This window comes from Procambarus clarkii, chromosome 63 (genome assembly GCF_040958095.1).
Source record: "Procambarus clarkii isolate CNS0578487 chromosome 63, FALCON_Pclarkii_2.0, whole genome shotgun sequence".
NCBI classification, from domain to species: Eukaryota; Metazoa; Arthropoda; class Malacostraca; order Decapoda; family Cambaridae; genus Procambarus; species Procambarus clarkii.
In genome coordinates, this window is record NC_091212.1 from 5,765,590 (window position 1) to 5,788,560 (window position 22,971).

The following is a 22,971-nucleotide window of genomic DNA, read 5'->3' on the forward strand; positions in this document are numbered from 1 at the left end:
ATCATTTAAGAGGGTGGAGAACCAGAAATTTCTATAACTGGTTAATGGGGGGGTTCTACAGTAGTAGTAAAAATCATAATTTTTGTTTACTAATGATGCATCTTTGTATATCACAGCTAAAGACTATTATTATATCCTTACCAACATGTATAAGTGCAGAATTAAAGAAGCTTTACCAATGGCTTGCAGCCAACAGTCTTCCTTAATTATGTGGGAATCACTTCCTAGATAGCAATTTAGCAGTTAATGGGGAACCGTAACTAGTTTCCTTAGCCATTTCTCGGTGTACTGTACGTGTTAATGAGCTGGAAGTATTACATGGCTATCTTTACTAGTTTATATACTAGTTTAGAAGATTTTGCTAGTTAATGAGATTATGTTTTTGGGATTACGATAATTTAAGGGATTATGCTAGTATGTTTTGGGGATTACGATAGTTTAAGGGATTATGCTAGTTTAGGGTTAATGCTAGTTTAGGGGATTATGCTAGTTTAGGGGATTGTGCTAGTTTAGGGGATTATGCTAGTTTAGGGGATTATGCTAGTTTAGGGGGATTGTGCTAGTTTAGGGGATTATGCTAGTTTAGGGTTAATGGTAGGTTAGGGGATCATGCTAGTTTAGGAAATTAGGTTAGGGGTTTATGCTAGTTTAGGGGATTATGCTGGTTTAGGGTTAATGCTAGTTTAAGGAATTACGCTAGTTCATGGGATTATACTAGTTTATGGTACTGTATTATGCTAGTTTAGTATATTGTACTCTTATGTTAGCTTAGGATGGACTTATATTTTAGTATTATGTTTTTTTCTTATTAAGGATCTTACAACCACTTTTCAACTTATAAAGTTGTATTTCTTTAATTATCTTAGATGCTACTTATTGTACTTTGGTATATCCATTCTTTTATAATATGTTTATTTATTTATTTATGCATATACAAGAAGGTACATTGGGAATGTGAGGATACATAATATGGTAATTACAATCTTGTAAAGCCACTAGTACGCGCAGCGTTTCGGGCAGAATTATGTTCTATTATATTATGCTCCGGTAACTTCATGCAGGCGTCTGCTGGGAAACTATAGTTGGACCGTTCTGTCACCTTGATTGACCCAATGTACTTACCCAGATATTGCATTCCTTCTAAGCTGAATAATTTATATTTAAGTGTAAAACAAAAATTGCTTTGATATTTATTTCATCTTGGGATCATGGGCTTGCCGTAGTGTGGTAGGATAACCACTCACAACCATAGCAGGTTGTATAATCATACTCCCACAGTTCTATATGGCGTTTATCTAGTACATTATGGGTCTGTGCTGCGTATATATAACTTTAATGGCACCCTGAATTTCAGCACGTGTACTTGGAAATTCAGATTGCCTAATGCAGAGTAATTTCAATACTCTGAAATAAGAAATGTTTTGTTTTGTGTAACAAATGATTTCAGTTGATTAGGTTTGTGATAAGTTCCAGGTACTTGAGTGTGGCGGACCATGTGGTCTTTTCTTTCCTTTCATCCATATATATTAACTGTCATTGTCCCACTTATTCTATAAGCTTTGGTTACACCTTGTCCCTTCAGATGCACTATTCCTTGAGTTTGACCTATTGTATCCATATCCTCAAGTCCTCTTTAAGGGGTGACCAGATGTAGTACCCATTCCAGACATTTTAGCTCTCCTTGTATGTTCCAAACCCTAGTGAAGGTTCACCTGAAGCATCTTCAGATAAGGGTATTTCTACTTCTTGGTCCATCAGGTAATGGTAAATACAGTAACTGGATGGGTGACTGCATGGATACTACCTTATATCCTTAACTTGGGGCACTTTGCCAAGCCATGGGCTTCATGTCCCGAATATGCTATACTCATCCCATTTTAGTACAATCTTTTAATTTTCTTAAACTTCATAGAGTTTCTTAAATATGTACTGTATATGTTTTATTAACTATTAGTCCTTAATTTTTTACCTGATTAGTCTCTCATGATTTTGCTACACATACAATAATGTATTCATCGAACATCTAAACATGGTACTTTGCTTGACATTACCTTTGCCTTTACTCTTATAAAGTATATCTCATACTGTCCGTCATTTTCATCTACGCATCTACTTGACCATTACTTATTTTTCCATATTCCAAAGAAGTTGTCATAATTCTCTCACTTCATAATATTTTTCCTCCTCACTTTCATAAATTTGTCTTTAAGAAAGTAACAGGCACAGTACTTAGTTACATTTAGTGATAAGTTAATGATAAGTTCCAGGTACTTAGGTATGGTGGAAACGAGGAACTTAAATAAAATATAGGGTACAGGACACAATCAGACTTGTTCATAGAAGGATAGCAATGTGTAAAAAGATCTGGGAATTATGATGCCTGGCAACCTGATATTTAGCGAACATAACCAAGCAAATATAGAGGCGGCCAGGAAAATGATAGGATGGATTATGAGAACATTCATCAGCGATCCCATAGCAATGCTAATACTATTTAAATCACTGGTGCTGTCCCGTCTTGAGTATTGCTTGGTACTCACTTCCCCCTTCAGAGCAGGAGAGATTTCTGAAATAGAGGGAATACAGAAAACCTATCTAGCATGCATAGACACGATAAAACATCCAAATTATTGGGACCATCTCAAAGGTCTCAAAATGGATGTTCTCTGGAAAGAAGACAGAGGTATCAAATAATATATACTTTATATGGAAGATATTGGAGGGTCAGGTCCCAAATCTGCATAGAATAACAACATACTTGAGTGAAAGATGTGGAAGGAAATGAAAAATAGGACCAGTGAGGAGTAGAGGAGCAGGCACAATCACAGAGCATTGTCTGAACATTAGAGGTCCATTGCAGTTCATTGCCCTCCCAGCAAGCGTTAGAAATATTGCCAGAACAGAAATGGATGTCTTCAAGAAGCATTTAGGCAAATTTTTGCGAGAAGTGCCGGACCAACCTGGCTGTAGTGGATATGTGGGCCTGCGGGCCGCTCCAAGCAACAGCCTATTGGACCAAATTATCACAAGTCGAGCCTGGTCTCAGGCCAGGTTTGGGAAGTAGAAGAAATCCCAGAACCCTCTTCAGGTATGTTCCAGGTAATTAAACTATCCCACCTGAAACCTGAAGACTAAGCATTACCAGTGCTTAACCCCTGGGTTGCACACCTATTGGTAGCTGACATCCCTGTGGTGCTCAAAAAATAAATTATGAAAAACAAATATTATTTCTTTTGACATTGTTAATAAACATCCAGGAAGCACAAAAATACAAACAAGAAGTCTCTACCTCGTTCAATTTAGCCGTAATGGCTTGAGAAGTTTTTTTTTTTAATAGACATAACGTGAGGTGCCGCACAGGAATAACTTTGTCTACTTTCATTGTTTCTCACTTTATATATAAAGTTTTTTCTTTCTGACAAAGTTGTTAAAAGTTCAGTGGCTGCTGGCATGGCCACCCTGCATGTTCACCCACTGGATGACGATGTTGCCAAATATGGTCCTCATTTTTTTTTAGTAAAGCCCTAGAAGAAAAGTGAGGGACTCAGGATTTTTGTTCAAAATGGGGGATTGTTACTGGAGGCCTGAGGAAGCAACTGTGTGCCCCACATAAGTGTAAGACTTTTAAATCTTATGCAGTTCCCTAAGACTTCATATGATAGGATGCACGAAATGAGCATATTCAGCTACCCTATCATATGATAGGGTAGCATATTAAGGGGCCACTACAACTTCTCCAAGCCACTACGGCTAAACCACAAGAAGTACAGACTTTTTACTTGGATTTTTGGGCTTCCTGGATGCTTAGTGTCAAGTGTGGAGTGTCAAAAGAAAAAGATTCAAAATTGATTTGTTGTGCCCCACAGTAATGTCAGGTATTAACAGGTATGCAGCCCAGGGGTTAATACGCACAGATAAACAAGTTATTGTACTGTGTATGTAATTTGCTGCGTTGGTAATTTTTTAGTATAATATTTTGTTTTAAGTTTTGCAGTAGAGTAGCATTTCTTCTTTTCTTATCTCCCAGAGTCTTCAGTCTGCTGCCACAATTCTCTTAAATGGAGCTGAACGCCTTCGCACATCTCAAGCAGAAATGGGTCGGCCAAATCGTGCAGTACATGATTTTCATATCGAATTGCTGAGATTACGGCAAAACTGGCGGTTGAAAAAGTTTGGTAACAATATTATAGGGGACTTGTCGTACCGTTCTGCTGGCTCAATGTTTAGACAAGTAAGTTCCTGAATTTGGTACAATACTTTTCTGGGAAGGGTTCCTGTTCAATGACAGCACTGAGCATTTCATTACGTTCAATGCTGAATCAATTTCTTCTAGAGTGCAATGTAAAAAATCCAGATTACAGCACATTAATCAATCACTAGTTTGGATCAAATGTGGCAAATCCCCACTTGACTTGTACAGAGTCAAATTGGGAAACTTAAATATTTACTCATTTTTATCTTTATTACTGTATGTTCTATTTACAAATACATTACTTAGTTTTACCCTAAAATCATCTTGTGCCTTGTGTATAAGGTTAAACCTTTAATATTATAAATAAAAATACTAAAAATCATTTGAATATACAGTGTATTTTAAATAGAAAAACACCATTGGGAAAGGTGAATGCACCGTGGTGTAAGGAGAATCGCAGCTCAGTGGGAGGTAGGATGCTTCCCACCTCTGCATAGTCATCGCCCTTGTCTTTGATATCCATAGCACCAAATGAGAGAGAGCCAGTCTGGCAGTTAAATGTGTCAATAAAGTTGGTCAGTCATTATTGATCAGCAGCCTAGGCAATCATATCAGTCATCAGTTATCTTACAATTCAATCATCAGTAGCCACGTCAGTTATCAGTCATCAATTCAGTCATCAATAGTCAGGCATGTTAGTCATTACAGTATTAGTCAGTCAAGTCACATACACTTGGGTATGCATCATACACCTGCGTCATGCTTTCAACTAAGTGGTGCTAGCCTTCCCCTGGAACGATTGTTTTGCCATTAGCCATTCCTTTGTTACTGTTGCTTAATATTTAACAAATATGCTTTCTGCTACAGTACCCGACATTGCATGTGCCCAAGCTTGTCATGATTTGTAACTGCTTCAGTCACCTGTATGATGCGATGTGTTGTGACTTATGACTGCTGCAGTCACCACTATAATGGAGTTTGTTGTCACATGAACTTCCTCCAGGATGAAGTTGAATTAGACCTAGGCTCTATCTCTCATCAAGACTACAGTATATCGCTCCAAACATTCAGGTCTGGTAGACCTCCCAAAAGCCTGAAAGCACCAGTATAAAAAACTATTATTTGTTTAGATCCAAAACCTATGTATATGATCAACACAAAATGTCCACCAGACAGTGTGACACAGTGATTGTCAGAATCAGGTTGGGCTACCATTACATGTGGCAGGTGCCTACAGGTAATGACTCTCCTAATCCTGAGCACATTAGGTGCAAACTATGTGAGCAGGAACTGGGTCTTGCTCTCTTTTGCTACATTACTGAATGAGAAAATCAGTAGGAGCCATGAGGAGGATTCGATCCTTGGCTCTGGGTACTCCCAAGCATATGCCTTAGACCACCACACCATGACATGTCAGAGTGTAGTGGTCTAAGGTGTGTACTTGGGAGTACCCAAAGTATAGGTTTGGATTACCCTCATGGCTCCTACTGATTTTCTCAGATACTCCACATTAATGTGATTTCTTTATGCATTATTGAATGTCCAGTCATTATACAGATCAGAACTGCCAGCATGAGGTACCTGGAGCTTTGCAGTTACTTTATTAACTCTTGTGTTTTTGGGGATATCCTCATAATGCACCCCAGGCTACTGATCCCATGGCTCTGTATGATTAACCATTGTGTAAGAGGGGGAATTTTAAGTATCACATAGTTAGCTTTTCACAATGTAACCTTTCATATAGTTTAAAGTAGCTGTATAAATGCAGATGTACCTAAATATAATGATAACAAATGTGACTTGTGACTGCTGGACTCACCACTATGGTGGATTGAGACTTTTTAGACTTTGGTTGGCTCTGCATAGATCCATTTGCTTAGGCCATAAAACTTAAATAATAAGAGAGGATTGTAAAGATTATTATACTCCTATCATATTTCAGACTGGCATATTTGAGGTATCGAAAGCTGATGAAGCATCAGGACCAAGTGCCGTGGTTGGTCCAGGAGCAGCATCACCCGTGTCCCCAATACCTGCACGTGGCTTACAGTCATCACTGCGGGTCACTGTTCCAACAGAGCTGATGGGTTCTGCATACATTTTTGTGTGCATTAAAAAAGGTTGGTATTTTTGTGAATGATGAGCCTTGCCAGTAACATTTTCATTTCATTATTAATGCAAATAATGCAAGACCACTTTTGAACAAAATATCATCTTCAGGTGGCTGGAATTCAAGAATGTTCTTGCTCACAGTAATACCGAACTATGACTGTTTCCCAGAGAAGTGGAGTAGACTTAGTCATTATAATTATCATTTCTGTAACACATTTTTAACTTTTATGGGACTAGGACTATCAGCTTGGATGAAATAGGATGGCAATACAGTATTAGGAATCAGAACACCCACCCATTCATTCCTCAATCTTCCACAGTTAATATCCTTCCTCTGAAGGAAGTCTTGCTTTTGGTTTTGTGGTCTAAGTCTTCAGTGCTGTTCCCTTCATAATTTTATCTTGATCTCCTCATTTGCTCCTAGTTTTATATCTGCTTTACCAATTTTTTCTTATACCTTGTATTCTCATCATATTTTCATTTGATTGTCTTGTCTCATTCACTTTGTATTCATTAAAGCCACTTTATCATAAACACATTCTATGATTCAAGTAAATTTTAATACACATTATTTGGCTGATGAATTAATATAATCTGACAGCTGTTATAGTTGAATAATGCAAAAATATATTTAGCATAATGTATATTTGTTCAAGTTAAAATATTTCCTAAAATGTTTTAAATATTTAAATTGAAGTGTTTACTTTTACTCTTTCAGAAATATTTTGTAACAAATAACTCCTTTGCACTCTTCTTGCTAAACAATTAGTTTAACTCTTCTTTTCCTCAGATGAAGAAGACATTTGTTCAGCTCAGTTAACTAGCAATGATTTTGTAGCAGGGGACACCCCATGGCAACAGAAACTTGAGAAGGCTCAAAATGTGCTCTTTTGTAAAGAATTGTTCAGCCAGCTAGCGCGGGAGGCTGTGAAGCTTACTCCAGCGATACCTCACCTTGTTGTTGGTAACCAGATCACTGCGACTATTTTCCCCGGGATACATCTACTTGTGGGCTTATGTCACTCTGATGGGAAAAAGTAAGTACAGTATAGATTGATAAAGATTAAGCCACCCAAGAGGTGGCACGGACATGAGTAGCCCATAAAGTACAGTATTGTAGTTTGAAGATGCATATATTCATAATTAGAACATAAATACAGAAAATTATTGGCTTCTGTATTGGGAAGTATTGTATTATGTATGAGAAACACAATAAGACAAATATGTATCTTTCTTGATTTGCCCTCTAAGTGGAAGTCAAGCTAAGCTGTATGCTTCTAAGTTTCTAAGCCGTATGTGTTATTTATAACAACGTTTAGCGAAGGCTTTACAGTTTTAAAAAAGTTAAGATACTGTAATCATTCTTATGATTTCATAATTTAATTCCAAGATGTCAAGATAAGACTATGATAGTAAATAAAGTATGTCAAATATTATGTATGCAGGTGATGGAGTGAATGATAGATTGAAATAGATTTGCTTAAGGTTTTATTGCCTAGTATGATAAAAGTTAGTGTATGGAAGTTAACATATGGTAGTGCAAAGGGAAGACAATTTTGTGTATGAAAATAGTGGTCACTTATTAGTGCCTACAGGGAAGTGAGGTCTGGCTCTTTATGCCCCACTTTCTGGCCTTCTTGTACCTGTTGCATTAAAATTGAACTACTTATCCTATTTGTTAATTTTTTTTGTAGAATCTGACCTTAAAGTTGTGGATAGATTTGGCTTCCATAACTACTACTATCATTGCATTCCACTGGTTGATCACCCTTTCAGGGTAGGAGTATTTCCTTACATTTCTTAAACTCATTTGCAATTTTAGTCCTTTAGTCCTACTTTTTCTTAATTTAAAGAGGCTGTCCTTGTCTAACTTGTCTATTCTCCATAGTACCTTCTATATTGTGATCATATCCCTCCTGTTTCTTCTCTCCTCTTGGGTTGTGAGACTTAGCTCATTCAACCTAGACATGTTGTTTAATTCTCTTAGTTCTAGGACTAATCTAGTTGCAAACCTCTGCACTTTTTTTGTTTTCTTTGTAATTTACAAGATGGGGAATTCAGGCCAATGTTGCATATTTCAGAACAGTATTGGTCTAATGTAGGCACTGTAGCTTACCTTGAAAGAGTCCTTACTTAGATTTATAAATGATGTTCTAATGTTTACCATTTTCTCATATGCTGTTGATGTTACCCTGTTTGTGCTTCTTTCTTCTTAGTGTTGGAATTACATCCACTCTCAAATTTTTTCACCTTCTAATTCATGTAGTTGCTTACTGCTTATGGTGTAGATTCCTTCTAGTCTCCTCTCTTCCATTCCTGTCATCATTATCTTACACTTGTTGGAATTGAATTCTAGCAACCATTTATTTACCCACTCCTGAAGTTTGTCGGGGTCTTCCTGTAACTTCTGTTTTTACATTGCTCATTAGCTTTGTGTTTCCTGCAGACGTTGACCTGTACAAACTCACACCCTCAGGTAGGTCATTCATGTAAATCAGAAACTGGTGTCATAAGACCAAGCCTTCAGGGACCCCACTTGTCACATTCCTCTAACTCAAAACCTCCTCTCTGACTGTAACTTTGTTTTCTGTCCTTCAGGACAGAAAACCTTACATAGTTTAGTGTCTTTCAAGCTTTCCTGGATTTTTCCCAGCTTGTACACCAGCCTTTCATGAGGAATAATATCAAATGCATTTTGATAATCTCAGAAAATAGTCTACCCAGCCTTCTCTTTGTCTTAGTAAACCTGTCATAGAACTAGATCATGTTTGTTAAACATGACTTTTGCTTCTAAATCTATGCTTTAGTTACAAAGTTTATCCTCTCCAGGTGCTCCACTATTGTTAGCTTGATTACTTGCTCCAGCACCTCACATAGAATGGAAGAGTGCTAGAAGGGAATTTGTACAAAGAGAGAAATGAGTCAGAAATTATGGGCTATTCATGCCCATACCACCTTTTGGGTGGCTTAATCTTTATCAATCAAGCCTGGAAAGGCAAGTGTCTGGTATGGTTTGAAGAAAACAAAAGTTTTTTTCTAAACAAGTAGGTGCAGGGTGGGTACAGGAGTAGCCAACTTTTGATTCATTAGCAAGCTTAGAGCATTCCTTTCCTATAGCTCATTTTAAGCCTTTACCCTGATAGGTTTCCTGGAACACCAATCAATTTACAACTAAGTCCCTAATTACTGCTACATGAACAGGGGGTTAACAGTTAAGAATCAGTTCTTTGTCGACCTTCCCTGTCCAGGGTTCAAACCTGGCTGAAATCACTTGCAGGGCGAGTGGCGAGTGTTTTACCACTGTACCATACACACAGTTGCAGAAGAGGTCAGATGGCTGTGTAATATAATGATATTGCTTACCTACCCTTTGCATGGATGCAAGATGGTGTTGTGACATGAAAAATCCCAAATTAAGGAAGTTGAAATTAACTATCTGAGTTGGAATGAAATGATACAGTAAAGAATGAAATTGCCAAGGCAGTGTGTAGAGTGCAAAATTATGTAAATTAAGATTGAAAAGAGTGTGCCAATATAATTTAGTCAATTTGAATAAATGGATGATGATGGAGAGAATGTATTTGAGGGCACGAGGATTAGAGGAATGCCAAAAAAGATGAGCAGATATAGTGGGTGAGTGCGAGGAAGTGATGGTTGGCTGAACAGCATGTGGTTTCTCCAACCTTTGTAATTGGAAAACAGGTAAGTGACGATGAAGAAGTATTTTAGCTATGGAGAATTTAGGGAATGTGCAGTTAGCATAACATAGTGGTATATATAGTGATGTGTAGTAAAAATTAATTACAGTACACTGTACAGTCCAGTATTCTTTCACAATAAGGATGACTACATGGATTAGTTTAACTTTAATGTACCTTATACAGATTAATGTGATTTCTGACTTCCAGTAATGTCCGCAGTAAGGTCACGGCTGGTCAAGGCCCTAATGTTGTTGGTGGACAAAACAGCACTATGGTTGGTGGTGGTGGTGGTGGTGGATTAGCCCCTGCAACTGTTGGAGGTGCTGGTCCTTCCAAATACAAACACGAGCATGATTTAGAACACTCACTTCACCAGCTACTACATCGTGTATATCATCACAGTTTTCAACACCCTCTTCCACACCCAGTATATGCTCCAATGGGTATGAGTAAACGTAGAAGGGCTGCCGGACCAGAAGGAATGGATAAAAATCTGGTTTGTATTTAAATTTTATTTGTTTCACTTATGCTTTATATTATTAGTGACAAAATTTGCAGATTTTCTAAAAGTAAGTAAAATGAATAATTTTATTTGTCTGGCCACTAATGACTTACAAAATACTTAACTTCAAAATAATGTTTTTGAGCGTCTATAATATAGCATAGCTGTCATATATTGTTTTAAATTTATATTTGAAAGCTTATTTTTAAAAATTAATGTTCTATCTTGAATTTCTTGAAGTGGTAGTGTTGTTATAATTATGACTAATCATTGTACTTATAAATATTATTGATAAATCCTAATTTTATGTTTATGATTGCTCAATCTACATGCTTCATGTTTTCTTTGATCCTTCATTGCCAGTTTGACAAAAATCTTGGACTGACTTGACATGTATGCTTTCTAATTTCTCAGAATTGTCACCCCATGGCTTGCCTTCCTTCCTTTATTATTCCCGTGATAATCATCTGGGAGAGACCAAAATACAGTACTGTATTGTAATAATCTCTTAATGTGTGGATTTGATGTTCAGTTGTGAAAAGTACTATAAGAAACCAGGTACTTAAATTTTTATATAGTACAGCATTTCTAACAAACAAAAGTTGTCTTTTCAGTAATATTTACTGAAATGGAGTAAAAATAATAGAAAATAGGCTTATGTGAACTGTTCCATTAGTAGAATCCTTCTGTTATTTGTAGGTTTCTGTACTTTTCTTTTGTGGAGGGGGAGGAGTTTTCTCCTAATCCACACCAATTGAAACCCATTCAATCAGATACAGAAATCCATAGTTTATTTCATAATTTATGAATACTTAATTTAAGTGTGACATTATTTTAATGATGTGCTTACTCTCCATAATTCACAGATGATCAGCTTGATGAAGGAGCAGACATTGTTGGAACAAATAATACGGCAAGTGCAACACAATTTCCTCCGACTACGCACCATGTATGTGATAGATCAATTGGCTGCCGAGTTCAAGGACCCACTGATTGTTTCCCACTGGAATGCTTTCAACTCGCCAACCCAATCATGTGTTAAAATTAACATAGTTACACAGGGGTATGATACTGTATTACGGACAAAGTTAGTGATTCATATCTTTGAAAGGACATTGAAGTGCATTTGTAGAGATGGTAAAATCATGACAATGTCCTTCGAACCACAAGAACTGCGAAATCTGATACTTTGCCAGATCTCTCAACATAATATGGCTGCTTTACAAGGTCTGGCTAAGTTCACTGGATGGACGCTTTTGTCATCTGAGCAGAACATTGGAACTGGTGCAATAGAACCACTTGGTAATGCTTCAACAGTTATGCTAGCTTCACCCTCTGGAAATAAGGTTATAGGCGTTCATTCAGGTCCCCATCAACGTGTTTCTGTTTATGTGTCGTCATCACCTCGTCCAGATTTCTATCCATCTACTGTTGTAATGGAGCAGAGATGGGAACATCTAGGATCCAACTGGCAGGAAGTTCGTCTTGATCGTATGGAAGGAAGAAATTTTCTGAATAAAATGGAGCTACTAATGGCAGCCCTTACAGCATGAGAGTATCTATACTAGAGAAATAACTACTTCCTCATATTGAGAATGTAATATGAATAACATTTCTGTACAAAATTATAATTTCATATACTGTAATCCAATAAAAAATGTATCCTTATTTATATTTATAGTTATATACAGTGCTGTCTCATCATTATTTATCAGTGAAGCAAATGTATACAACTTCTGGATAGGAATCATCAATACACAACTACACATGCTCAAGAATACTAACATATCCCCACATGCATATTAACATATCCCCACATGCATACTAACATATTCCCACATGCATATTAACATATCCCCACATGCATACTAACATATCCCCACATGCATACTAACATATTCCCACATGCATATTAACATATCCCCACATGCATACTAACATATCCCCATATGCATACTAACATATTCCCACATGCATACTAACATATCCCCACACGCATACTAACATATTCCCACATGCATACTAACATATTCCCACATGCATACTAACATATTCCCACATGCATATTAACATATCCCCACATGCATATTAACATATCCCCACATGCATACTAACATATCCCCATATGCATACTAACATATTCCCACATGCATACTAACATAACCTCCAACAAAGACTCTTAAAGGAGTCAGATCTCCAGTTTTATGGAGACCAATGACTTCCATACCCCAGGTCAACAGGGATTTGAAGCAGGAAGATCACGCCTTTCGCAGCTACTCGACCACTATGAGAAAATCACTGATGCATTAGAAGAAAAACAATGCAGATGTTGTACACACAGACTTTGCAAAGGCATTTGATAAATATGACCATGGAGTGATGCCCCACAAAATGAGGTCAGTAGGAATAACAGGTAAAGTAGGACGATGGATATTCAATTTTCTGTCAAACAGAATGTAAAGAGTAACATTCAACTAAATAAAATAGTCTAATCACAGTTAAAAGCGCTATATCTCGGGGCATAGTCTTTGCACTACTGCTTTTTCCTTATTCTCATATCAGGTATAGACAAAAACACAAGTCATAGCTTCGTGTCATCTTTTGCAGGCAACACAAAAATCAGTATGAAAATTACTTCTGTAGAAGACATTGAAAAACTACAAGCTGATATTAATAAAGTTTTCAATTGGACAGCAGAAAATAACATGATGTTTAATAGTAATAAATTCCAGGTACTTAGGTATGGTCAAAATGAAGACCTTAAACAAAATGCAGGGTACAAAACACAATCAAAAGCAACACGAGGGGATCTGGGAATAGTACAATAATGTCTAGCGACAACATTTAGGGAGCATAAACAAGCAAATATAGTGTCGGCTAGAAAAATGATGGGATGGATTATGAGGACCTTCAAATCCAGGGAACCCATTGCAATTCTTGTCCTGTTCAAATCCTTGGTGCTGTCCCATCTTGGATACTGCTCGATACTCTCTTCTTTCTTCAGAGCAGGAGAGATTGCTGAAATAGAAGGGATACAGAGAATTCGGGTGTCTTGGCATCCATTTCACTTGCAATACTTTATTGCAATCAACAAATTATTGTCTTTTAACTAGATATGCTCATATATACAGTACCTGTATATTATTTTTTTCAAATAAATTTTAGTGTGTTAGTACTGTATTCATCAAGTTTACCTTTCATGGCCATCCTGGCTCAGCAATTTCTTTTAATAAAAACATTTCCTTTTATGGTACTATATCCCTATTACAGTGTTTTGTACTCTTACAGTTAGTGGATGGTGTCGTAATTGTAAGATAAAAATTGAAAATATTTTAGAACAATGTTAACGAAGACAAATGTTGGGTGTTAGATTAAAAATCAGATTAAAGTCCACAGTATTGGGTTATTGTACTGTACTAACAATATGCAGGCATAGAATATTATCTGATTTTACTTATGAAATATTGAATAGAAATTATATTTTTCCTCAAACTATGTGAAATAAATGGAAAGTTTTTGTTTATCAGTATTGTACTTTTGTATTTCGTATCATTTTATCCATGGACAACTTTATGAATGATATTTTATTCATAGAGTGCAAAGTTAATTGAAAAGGGCCCTTGTATATACAGGACCAGGATTGTGTGATATTGCCCCGGTTATTCAATACTGTACTCTTTATATGGATGGGGGTGTCACAAGAATTTCAGTTTAATATATAAACTGGCTACCTAGCGTATAGGGATAATATGAGTATTTGAGAATGAGTTTTAAGGTAGTATACAGGCGGTAGTTATTTTAACTGATAGAGATTCAGGTTGATTTAACATTTTATTGGGTGTGTGCAAAAGGATTGTTAGGAGTTAATGTGGACAATATAGTTATGATTGGGGATGATGACAAAATTGTTAGTGAAAAAAGTAGCAGTTATCCAGTTTAAACTTCTCGGATATTTTATTAACTAAGGTGAATTTTCCAATGTCCTTGTCGAGTCATACTGGCAAAGGTGCTGCTGAATACTCACTCCAGTCCTGAATGACTTCCAGAAGGCTCTTTATATAAACCCTTGCAAGCACTACTTGGCATCACAGGAACCACCTGACAATGCTCTCACTAATCATCTCACTCAACAGTGACCCTGACTGCAACCAGGAAGCATCACCTACTCATTAACATGGTTCACTTACTTTGCCTATCTCTCATTCTTCCTGGATAGTCAAATGTAGTTCAGGCTGGCAGAGACTAATGCACCTCAGTTTGATGACCAATGTTTCATAAGAGCACAAGTATAAATAAAACAGGTGCACTGTTTGCAGGTGCACATGTGAGGTACCTCCTATTTAGAACCAAACTGATAATTCGCATGTATATCTAACCTATGACAAACAATTTAGCAATCCCACACCTATTATTCAGTAATTCGTTCCATTAATCTGCAAAACTATTCCCAAATTAGCATTTGGCAAGCTTTTTCCTAAATGGGGTGTTACCCCTGACAGCAAAGGGGCTCCAGTTCGCTGTTCTCAGGACAAAATACTTAGACAAAAGTATATACGTAGGATACACGAACAGTAGGATTCCTAGATAAGGCAAGTACCATACCTAAAGACACTAATGCGCTGAGTGTTCCATTCTACTTGCTACATCAGTTACACGAGTTTGTTTGGACTAGAGGACCAGCTCCAGAATCTGACCCCACTTCACATGAGGTGCAGAGCAAATGATATTCTGCCATTTCACGGAAATCACTTACAAAGTCAGCGAAGCTTTGCAAATAATTGCTGGGTTCACAAGATTCAAAGTCACAAAACTGCCAACCTCTCTAAACAATTCAAAATAAATTACAGATAGAACCCGATAGTACTGAATGTCGCTACTAGGCAGTCTGTGGTCGAGAACAAGGCAGTAGTGCTCCTGGGACTGTTAGTTCAACCTTGACGACGAGCAGACGTCTGGACAGCATCGTCTGAGATCCGCCGGGATCACGTCCGTTTGGCGATTTTGGATTACAAGATTCATTTGGCATGCCTATTTAACGATCCGATTGTTACGACGCCTGACGCACATATCGCCTTGGGTCACACAATAGTTGAGAGATTTTGAATGTTTTCTGGTTGGTTCTTCAGGCGGGGAGACTGGTTTCGGCGCCGGCTTGACAAAGAGGTGCCGGGAGTTGGTGGTTCTTGGTGGGTGGCTTCTGCTCTGACGGAGGGCACTAGATAAACTGTTGCGTTTTAGTTGGGGGTCGAGTTTTTGGTTTTGCTACCGAGTGTTCTCTGTGTTGGGTGGGCCCGGTGCTTGTCACCCTGAGGGACTCCTGGGGCTCCCCAATTATCTGCTAGTCTGTGTGTTAATTTGCCGCGAGGCCCACTAGTTTCCGCTGATAAGCGACATTCGTTTCGCCATGCGACTTTGGGATTAATCAACAGCAACAGTAGTGCTCGTTCGTTGCATCATTATGCAGCAAGTCCCAGAGCTCTTAAGGTAAGTGCCGGTCATCCTAGGAATTGTCAGTTGGGGCTGTTTTTGTTAGTATATCGTTCCGTCATAGTATTTGCTAAGAGCGTGTTTTCTGTCAGGTTTGTTGTATGGACTTTGCTTTTTGTGCTCCGAACTGCATGTGCCCAGCAGTTCCTTCTCTCTTTTTTTTTGTCTATTATTATTTTCTACCACAGATGTGGTCACACATTTACAATGCTAACCAGCATATATACATTTTCTTCTGTCCTCCATGGACAGGGTTAGAAATCTGTTAAACATAGAGTTCAGTGTTTTATTGAACAATCAACTACAGAAGGTGATTCGAGCAGTCCCCGTAGTGTAGCGGTAAGACTCTCCTGGCGTTTTTCGAGCGCTTTGTCCTGGGTTCGTATCCTGGCCGGGGAGGATTTACTGGGCGTCAATCATTACTGTAGCCTCTGTTTTCCCAACAGTAAAATGGGTACCTGGTTGTTAAACGATTTGGCGGGTCGTATTCCGGGGAACATAGGATTAAAGCCTTGCCGGAAACGCTATGCGTGCTAGTGGCTGCACAAGAATGTAAGAAACTTTTGTATATATAAATAAATAAAAATAAAAAAATAAATTGCAGTGCTTTTAAAATGCTAATCTAACCTACAAACATAAATACACAGATTTACGTCTGTCCTACATGAACAGTGTTCGAGGTGACTTTTTACATAGTGTCATTAAGATGTATTTACAAGCTCAGGTTATAGTTACATCACATGCATTATGTAATAACTGGTGCATTACATAGTCAATCTTGGGTACAAGTCCAATATATCATCAAGTGTTCCAGTATTCATATAATAGTTACAGAGTTTAGCATAAGAACACTGTTTCCCAAAAACGGTGGGTTTTCTGAGTGGAAGAAAACGTATGTCTGGAAGCTGACTTTAACCGCCCCAAGCTGCGCGCGCATTGACCCGAGGTTATATAAACCGGGACGGAGACGGCGTGGGCCCCTTTCCCAAGCCAGCAGCTGCTCTTACATAACGTGACATGCTCTTACATGCTCTTACATACATGACACATGGTGCATTCGTCACTTTCACAAAGTTGACACATTGTGTACTCGACATTTGGGTTTTGAGAAAGCTGCCATATACGTCTAGATCCCAGGCGTATTCTGGCCACTATAACATCACATTGCCGAGTTCTTGCTCTTTTAGTGCCATATATAAATGTCTCCTCACGATATTTATCATAATGTTTAATGCTACAAGTTTCAGGTCTTTATGAATTTGTTAGGTCGGTGAGATTTTCATTAGATATTTGTTTAAGTATTCTCTTTGTCACTGCTAATGAAACACCCATATCAATTTCTACCACTGGTTTACTACAGGCTGTCTTTGCAAGCATGTCAACAATGTCATGCTTTGTGATGGTATCCATAGGAATTCAAAATCAAATATGTTTTCTTCAGCAGCTAAAACATCCATTCGAATATAACGTAATATTTTCTGGGTGTTACTACTAAATGCGTTCAATGCCAGAAGTGCACTCTGTGAATCACAATATAAGTCCACTGTTTTTGTCTTTTAAAAAATCAGTCGCAAGGTATATGCCTGCAAGTTCGGTTTGAGTTGTACTTGCCCAGTCATTAACGCGCTTCATTGTTGAATGTACGAGAGAAGATTGATCAAATATATTACATGCACATCCGGTACATCTTCCACCTTCTTCTACAGAGCCGTCGGTATAGCACTGATACACATCGTTACCCATACCCTGAGTACTCTCAGTGATGCTGCACAGTGTTAACTGTTGTAATAATGTAGAGTGCACACTATCTTTCTTGGGTGCAGTTACAAAATCAACTGATAGATCCCAGTTATCCCATGGAGTAATTAACTGATTAATCACTGAGTTGGGTACATATTTAATATTTTGATGGAGGTGGCTACCTTGCAGAACCAAACTGCATAATTAGATTTTGCTTTCTTCTGTAGACCTCAGGTGAGTGTATCATATTAGAAGGTTTAGCTTGAAATTGCTACATAGCCTTCCCGGCTTGGTGCCTTCTTTGATAATTACTTACTTGAAATTTCATGTGTTGCCGAGATCTACTCAATGCCTTCACGCCGAAAGGTGTGCTAATGGACAAAATTCTCTCACCTATGGTAGGTAATTTTAACTCTGCTTTCATATTAACTATTCTCGTGGACTTTGGAGCCCCAAGGATGAGACGCATAGCTTCGTTTTGCAAGGTTTCAAGAGATTTCAGCTCTCTGTCAGTATTCAGTGTGAGATGTAGAGCATTGCAGTCAATCGCAGAGAGTATAAATGATACATAAAACATTCTAGCAAGTCTCACGTTAATTCTATGATTGACACTAACAAGGACCCGCAAGGGCTTTAATCTCTCTCAGAGTCTCCTCTTGAGAGAAGACAGTTACCAGGTCGTTACCACATCCTTATTTCCTTTTTCTCTTTCCACCCTCCCTTCTCCTTCCCTAGGTGGGCAGTTTGCCAATTAAAGCTGACTGGAACCTATTCACCCTCCGTGCTACTCTCACTGACCTCTTCTCTCTGCCTCTTCCTCGCGCCCTCCTCCTTTTTCATGACACCATCTTCGATGCTGCCCTCCACTCTATTCCTCGCTCTACATCCCGGGGCACGCGGAAGTGCGTTCCCTGGTGGAATACAGACTGCCCGGGCTGTCCGCTGTAAGCGTGCAGCCTGGAAGAAACATCGCCGCCGACAGACTCTTTTATTTTGTTTCGGAAGGCAAGTGCGGTGGCCCGTAGGACCATCCGTACAGCTAAGCGTGAGAGTTGTAAATCTTACGTTTCCACCATTACGTCCGATACTCTTCTACCGCAGATCTGGAAGAAGATCCCCAAGATTGCGGTTAAGTTCTTTCGAGATGTCTCGCCGGTTCTTCACCTCCATGGCACTCTTGTGGCGGACCCAGAACAGGTCGCAACCGAACTGGGTTCCCACTTTTCTTTTGTTAGCTCTGGTTCTCATATTCCTCAATCCCTCCTTCGTTAACCCGTTCTTGAATCTCGTCCCTTAGATTTCCACACTCATCTCCGCCTTCCCTATAACGATCTCTTCTCTCTCTCTCTGAACTTCAGTCTGCCCTGGCCCCTCTGCAGCTCTACGGCAGCGGGCTCAGATGACATTCATTACAAGATGCTTCGCCATCTCCCTCTTTGCACGTCTCGGTATTTACTGAGTCTGTATAACCAGGTCTGGGAGTCGTCGTCAGTCCCTGAGGACTGGCTCGATGCCGTTGTACTTCCTATTCGGAAACCAGGGTCTCTCGGGACATCCCCTAAGGACTTCCGCCCTATTGCCCTCACGAGTTGTGTCTGCAAACTCTTTGAGCATATGGTAAATGTTCGTCTGATGTGGTTCTTGGAACACCATCATCACCTCTCTCCTTCTCAATTTGGTTTTCGCAAGTGCCGCAGCATGACTGATATCCTGGTGAACTTGGAGGTCCAAGTTCGTACTGCTTTTGCTGCAAAGACCTCCGTTGTTGCTGTTCTTTTTGACCTAGAAAAGGCTTATGATACAACTTGGAGATACCATATTCTGTCCCAACTTCGTTCTTTTGGCCTTCGTGGTAATCTCCCTCTCTTCCTCCAAAGCTTTCTCTCTCGTCGTTCCTTTCGAGTCAGGCTTGGTGCCACTCTCTCTGCCTCTTTTCGGCAGTACGAAGGTGAACCCCGAGGTAGTGTTCTGAGCACTACTCTCTTTTTCTGGTTGCCTTCAATGGTCTTCTTTTCTCCCTCCCTTCTGGTATCTTCTCCGCTCTGTTGACGATCTTACTCTTTGCTGTCGAGGTGATGAATTGCCTCTCCTTCAACGGCGGCTTCAACTTGTGATTGATGCCGTGTCATCTTGGGCCACCAATCATGGCTTCAAGTTCTCTACAACCAAAACTTGTGCTATGACTTTTACTCGAAAGCATGTCGTCCTTCGTTCTTCCTTGTCACTTTATGGTCATCCCCTTGTGTACAAAGATTCCGCGAAGCTTTTGGGGTTAATCTTTGGCACTCGTTTGTCTTGGTCGCCCCATATCTCTTACCTCCATGTTGAATGCTCTAAGGCCCTTAACCTACTTAAGGTTTTGTCCCATACTTCTTGGGGAGCGAATAGGCGCACGCTCCTCTATTTGCATTCCTCTCTCATCCTGTCTAAACTCGATTATGGTTGCCCTGCATACTCTTCTGCTTCTCCTTCTACTCTTCGATCGCCGTCTTGATCCTTTGATCCTTCTTGGTGCCTTTCGTTCAACTCCCGCTCTCAGCTTGTACGCTAACACTGGCTTTCTATCTCTCCAGGACCGCAGTGATCGCTACTGTCTTCGCTATTTTGTGGTCCTTACAGCATCCTCACTCTCGCCTCTGTCGTACTTTGACTTTTACCCCTCCTGTAGTTCCTGTTCCTCTTCACCGCCTTCCTCTTTCTGTCCGTTTGTCTTGCTTACAAGACTCTCTTTCGGTTCGTATTACCAATGTTTCTCCTCGTATTATTCCGTCCTTGCCCCCGTGTAGGGTCCCCCTTCCCAATTTTTGTACTTCCCTGACCAACATCACTAAAGCTTTTACCCCTCCTACAGTTCTGAAACGCCTTTTCATTGAGCACTTTTCTTCTCACTCCCACTCCGTTTCCATCTTCACCGATGGGTCTAAGTCTGCGGACGGTGTTGGCTACTCTGTTGTTTTTCCTGACCACACTTATATATGTCGCCTTCCTCCGGAGGCTAACATCTTCACAGCAGAACTTTATGCTATTCTCTATGTTCTTCGTCTCCTGCTTTCTCGTTGTCAATCCTTCTTTGTGGTGGTAGTTGACTCTCGTAGTGCCTTCATGGCTTTAGGATCCTTTAATCCGGTCCACCCGGTGGTCATCGAGATTCAACATTGGCTATTTCTTATCTCCAGTAAATTTAAGTTGGTAGAGTTTTGCTGGGTTCCCAGCCATGTTGGTGTCTCTTTAAATAAGCATGCAGATGCTGCCACTAAGGAAGCTATCCAAAATTGTCCCATCTCCCGTAAAGGTATTCCTTATTCCGACTTTTACCAGTTATTCATTCCTCCATCCTTGCCCATTGGCAGGGTTGTTGGTCTTCTGTTACTGGTAACAAACTATGTGCTCTTAAGAGTAGTGTGTCCCTGTGGCCTTCCTCCTACCACCGTAACCGGCGGTGGGAAACAGCTCTGGCGAGGTTACGTATTGGCCATACCCGTTTAACTCACGGTCACTTAATGGAGCGCTGTCCTGCCCCTTATTGTCCAAACTGCATTGTTCCTCTTACGGTCGTACACATTCTTGTTGAATGTCCTGACTTCCAGACGAGAGTGTCTTGCTTTCCGATCGTCCCTCGCGGTCAATTGTCCGTCGATAGAATTCTTGGTGACTCGGATACTTTTGATACCGTTCGCCTTATGCGTTTCTGTTCTCGCCCTCTAATTATTCCGCACATTTGATGGTGCTACATAGCCTTCCCGGTTTGGTGCCTTCTATTGATAATTACTTACTTACCGGGTCGTTAATGGGGACACCAAGGTACCCAGGGTCGTTAATGGGGACACCAAGGTACCCAGGGTCGTTAATGGAGACACCAAGGTACCCAGGGTCATTAATCGGGACACCAAGGTACCCCGGGGTCGTTAATGGGGACACCAAGGTATCTGTAAGACTCGCAGTTCTCAAGTGCTCGCCCATCAACCCAATGGGTTTTTTCAAGCTGGATTTTACAGTTCAACAAGAGTTTTGGCATTTACGGCTCCGGCGGGTAGGCAGTTCCATGGGTTTATATCCTTGAGTGAAAAAGCATCTCCTGTTTTCAGTCCTACATTGTGGTTTGTTGAGGTTGAAGCCGTTGCTCCTTGTTTGTGTTACATCTGACCTTTTGAAGAAGATGTCTGGATCAACATCCTCCAAATTGTTCAGTATTTTGAAAGTTACTTCTTTTGATAATAACTTTTGGGTAGGACCTTAAGCTAAACATTTAGGGTAATAATAGGTACATTGTAATAGAATTTGAGTTTAGCATAATATTACAAATTTTTTGAATAGATTTGAACAATTTGAATAGAACTGAACAATTTGGAGGAGATTGATCCGGACAATTTTTTCGAAAGGTCAGATTTACCCGAGGGCCACTGACCCTATAGTGGCCTCGACGAGGACAGGAAGCCGGAGGCTTATCGCTGGTTCCCCCATTTGCCTTGGTGATCTTTTCCAGCTGTATTTTACAACTCAACACAGTTTTGGCAGTTACGGCTTCGGCAGGTAGGCGGTTCCATGGGTTAATAGCCCTGTGGATGAAAAAGCCTCTCATGTTCAAAGTCCAACATTGTGTCTTGTTGAGACTGAAACTGTTGCTCCTTGTTTGTGTTACATCTGACCTGAAGAAAATATCCTGGGGCCAGATTCACGAAGCAGTTACGCAAGTACTTACCAACGTGTACATCTTTCCTCTCTGACATCTGTACATCTCTGACGGCTTTGGTTACATTTATTAAACAGTTTACAAGCATGAAAACTTGCCAATCAACTGTTGTTTTCGTTATAAACAGCCTCCTGGTGTTTCGGAACTCATTAACCAACCGTTGTGATTCGAACAAATTTCGTCAGTGAAACACTTGTTCCGGATATGTTCGAACGTCAGCAGTTGTGAGTGGTGTGTAAACCGCTTTTCATTCATAAACAGGGGGTTTGGCGGGTGCATTGAATCACTTTTGGATCTTTGTTTGGAGGACGGGCTGCATTAACTGTTTAGTAATTGTAAACAAAGCCGCCAAAGATTGAGAAAAGATGTACAGGTTCGTGAGTGTTTGCGTAACTGCTTCGTGAATCTGGCCCCGGATTAACATCCTCTAACTTCTTCAGTATTTAAGTTTCAGTGAGATCCGCCCTGTCATGCCTGGTTTTCAGTGGTGTTAACCCTAAAGCATTAGCTTTGGAATGACTTTTGTTGCCCACTGTTGCACCTTCTC

The 22,971-nt window shown here is 39.6% G+C and overlaps 1 protein-coding gene across 2 annotated transcripts; it reads left to right on the forward strand.

Moving 5' to 3' along the window:
• The first annotated feature begins 2,276 nt into the window (after window positions 1–2,276).
• On the forward strand, window positions 2,277–14,046 carry LOC138354470 (mediator of RNA polymerase II transcription subunit 17-like). Of its 2 annotated transcripts, none has more exons than XM_069308670.1 (5): window positions 2,277–4,231; window positions 6,135–6,312; window positions 7,095–7,341; window positions 10,213–10,501; window positions 11,374–14,046. In XM_069308670.1, the coding sequence occupies exons 1-5, from the start codon at window positions 4,094–4,096 to the stop codon at window positions 12,058–12,060; spliced, it is 1,539 nt and encodes a 512-aa protein (XP_069164771.1). In that variant the 5' UTR covers window positions 2,277–4,093; the 3' UTR covers window positions 12,061–14,046. The 2 variants fall into 2 exon arrangements, with proteins under 2 accessions (XP_069164771.1, XP_069164772.1); XM_069308671.1 differs by having other exon boundaries at window positions 2,280–4,231; window positions 10,225–10,501.
• The last annotated feature ends 8,925 nt before the right edge of the window (window positions 14,047–22,971 follow it).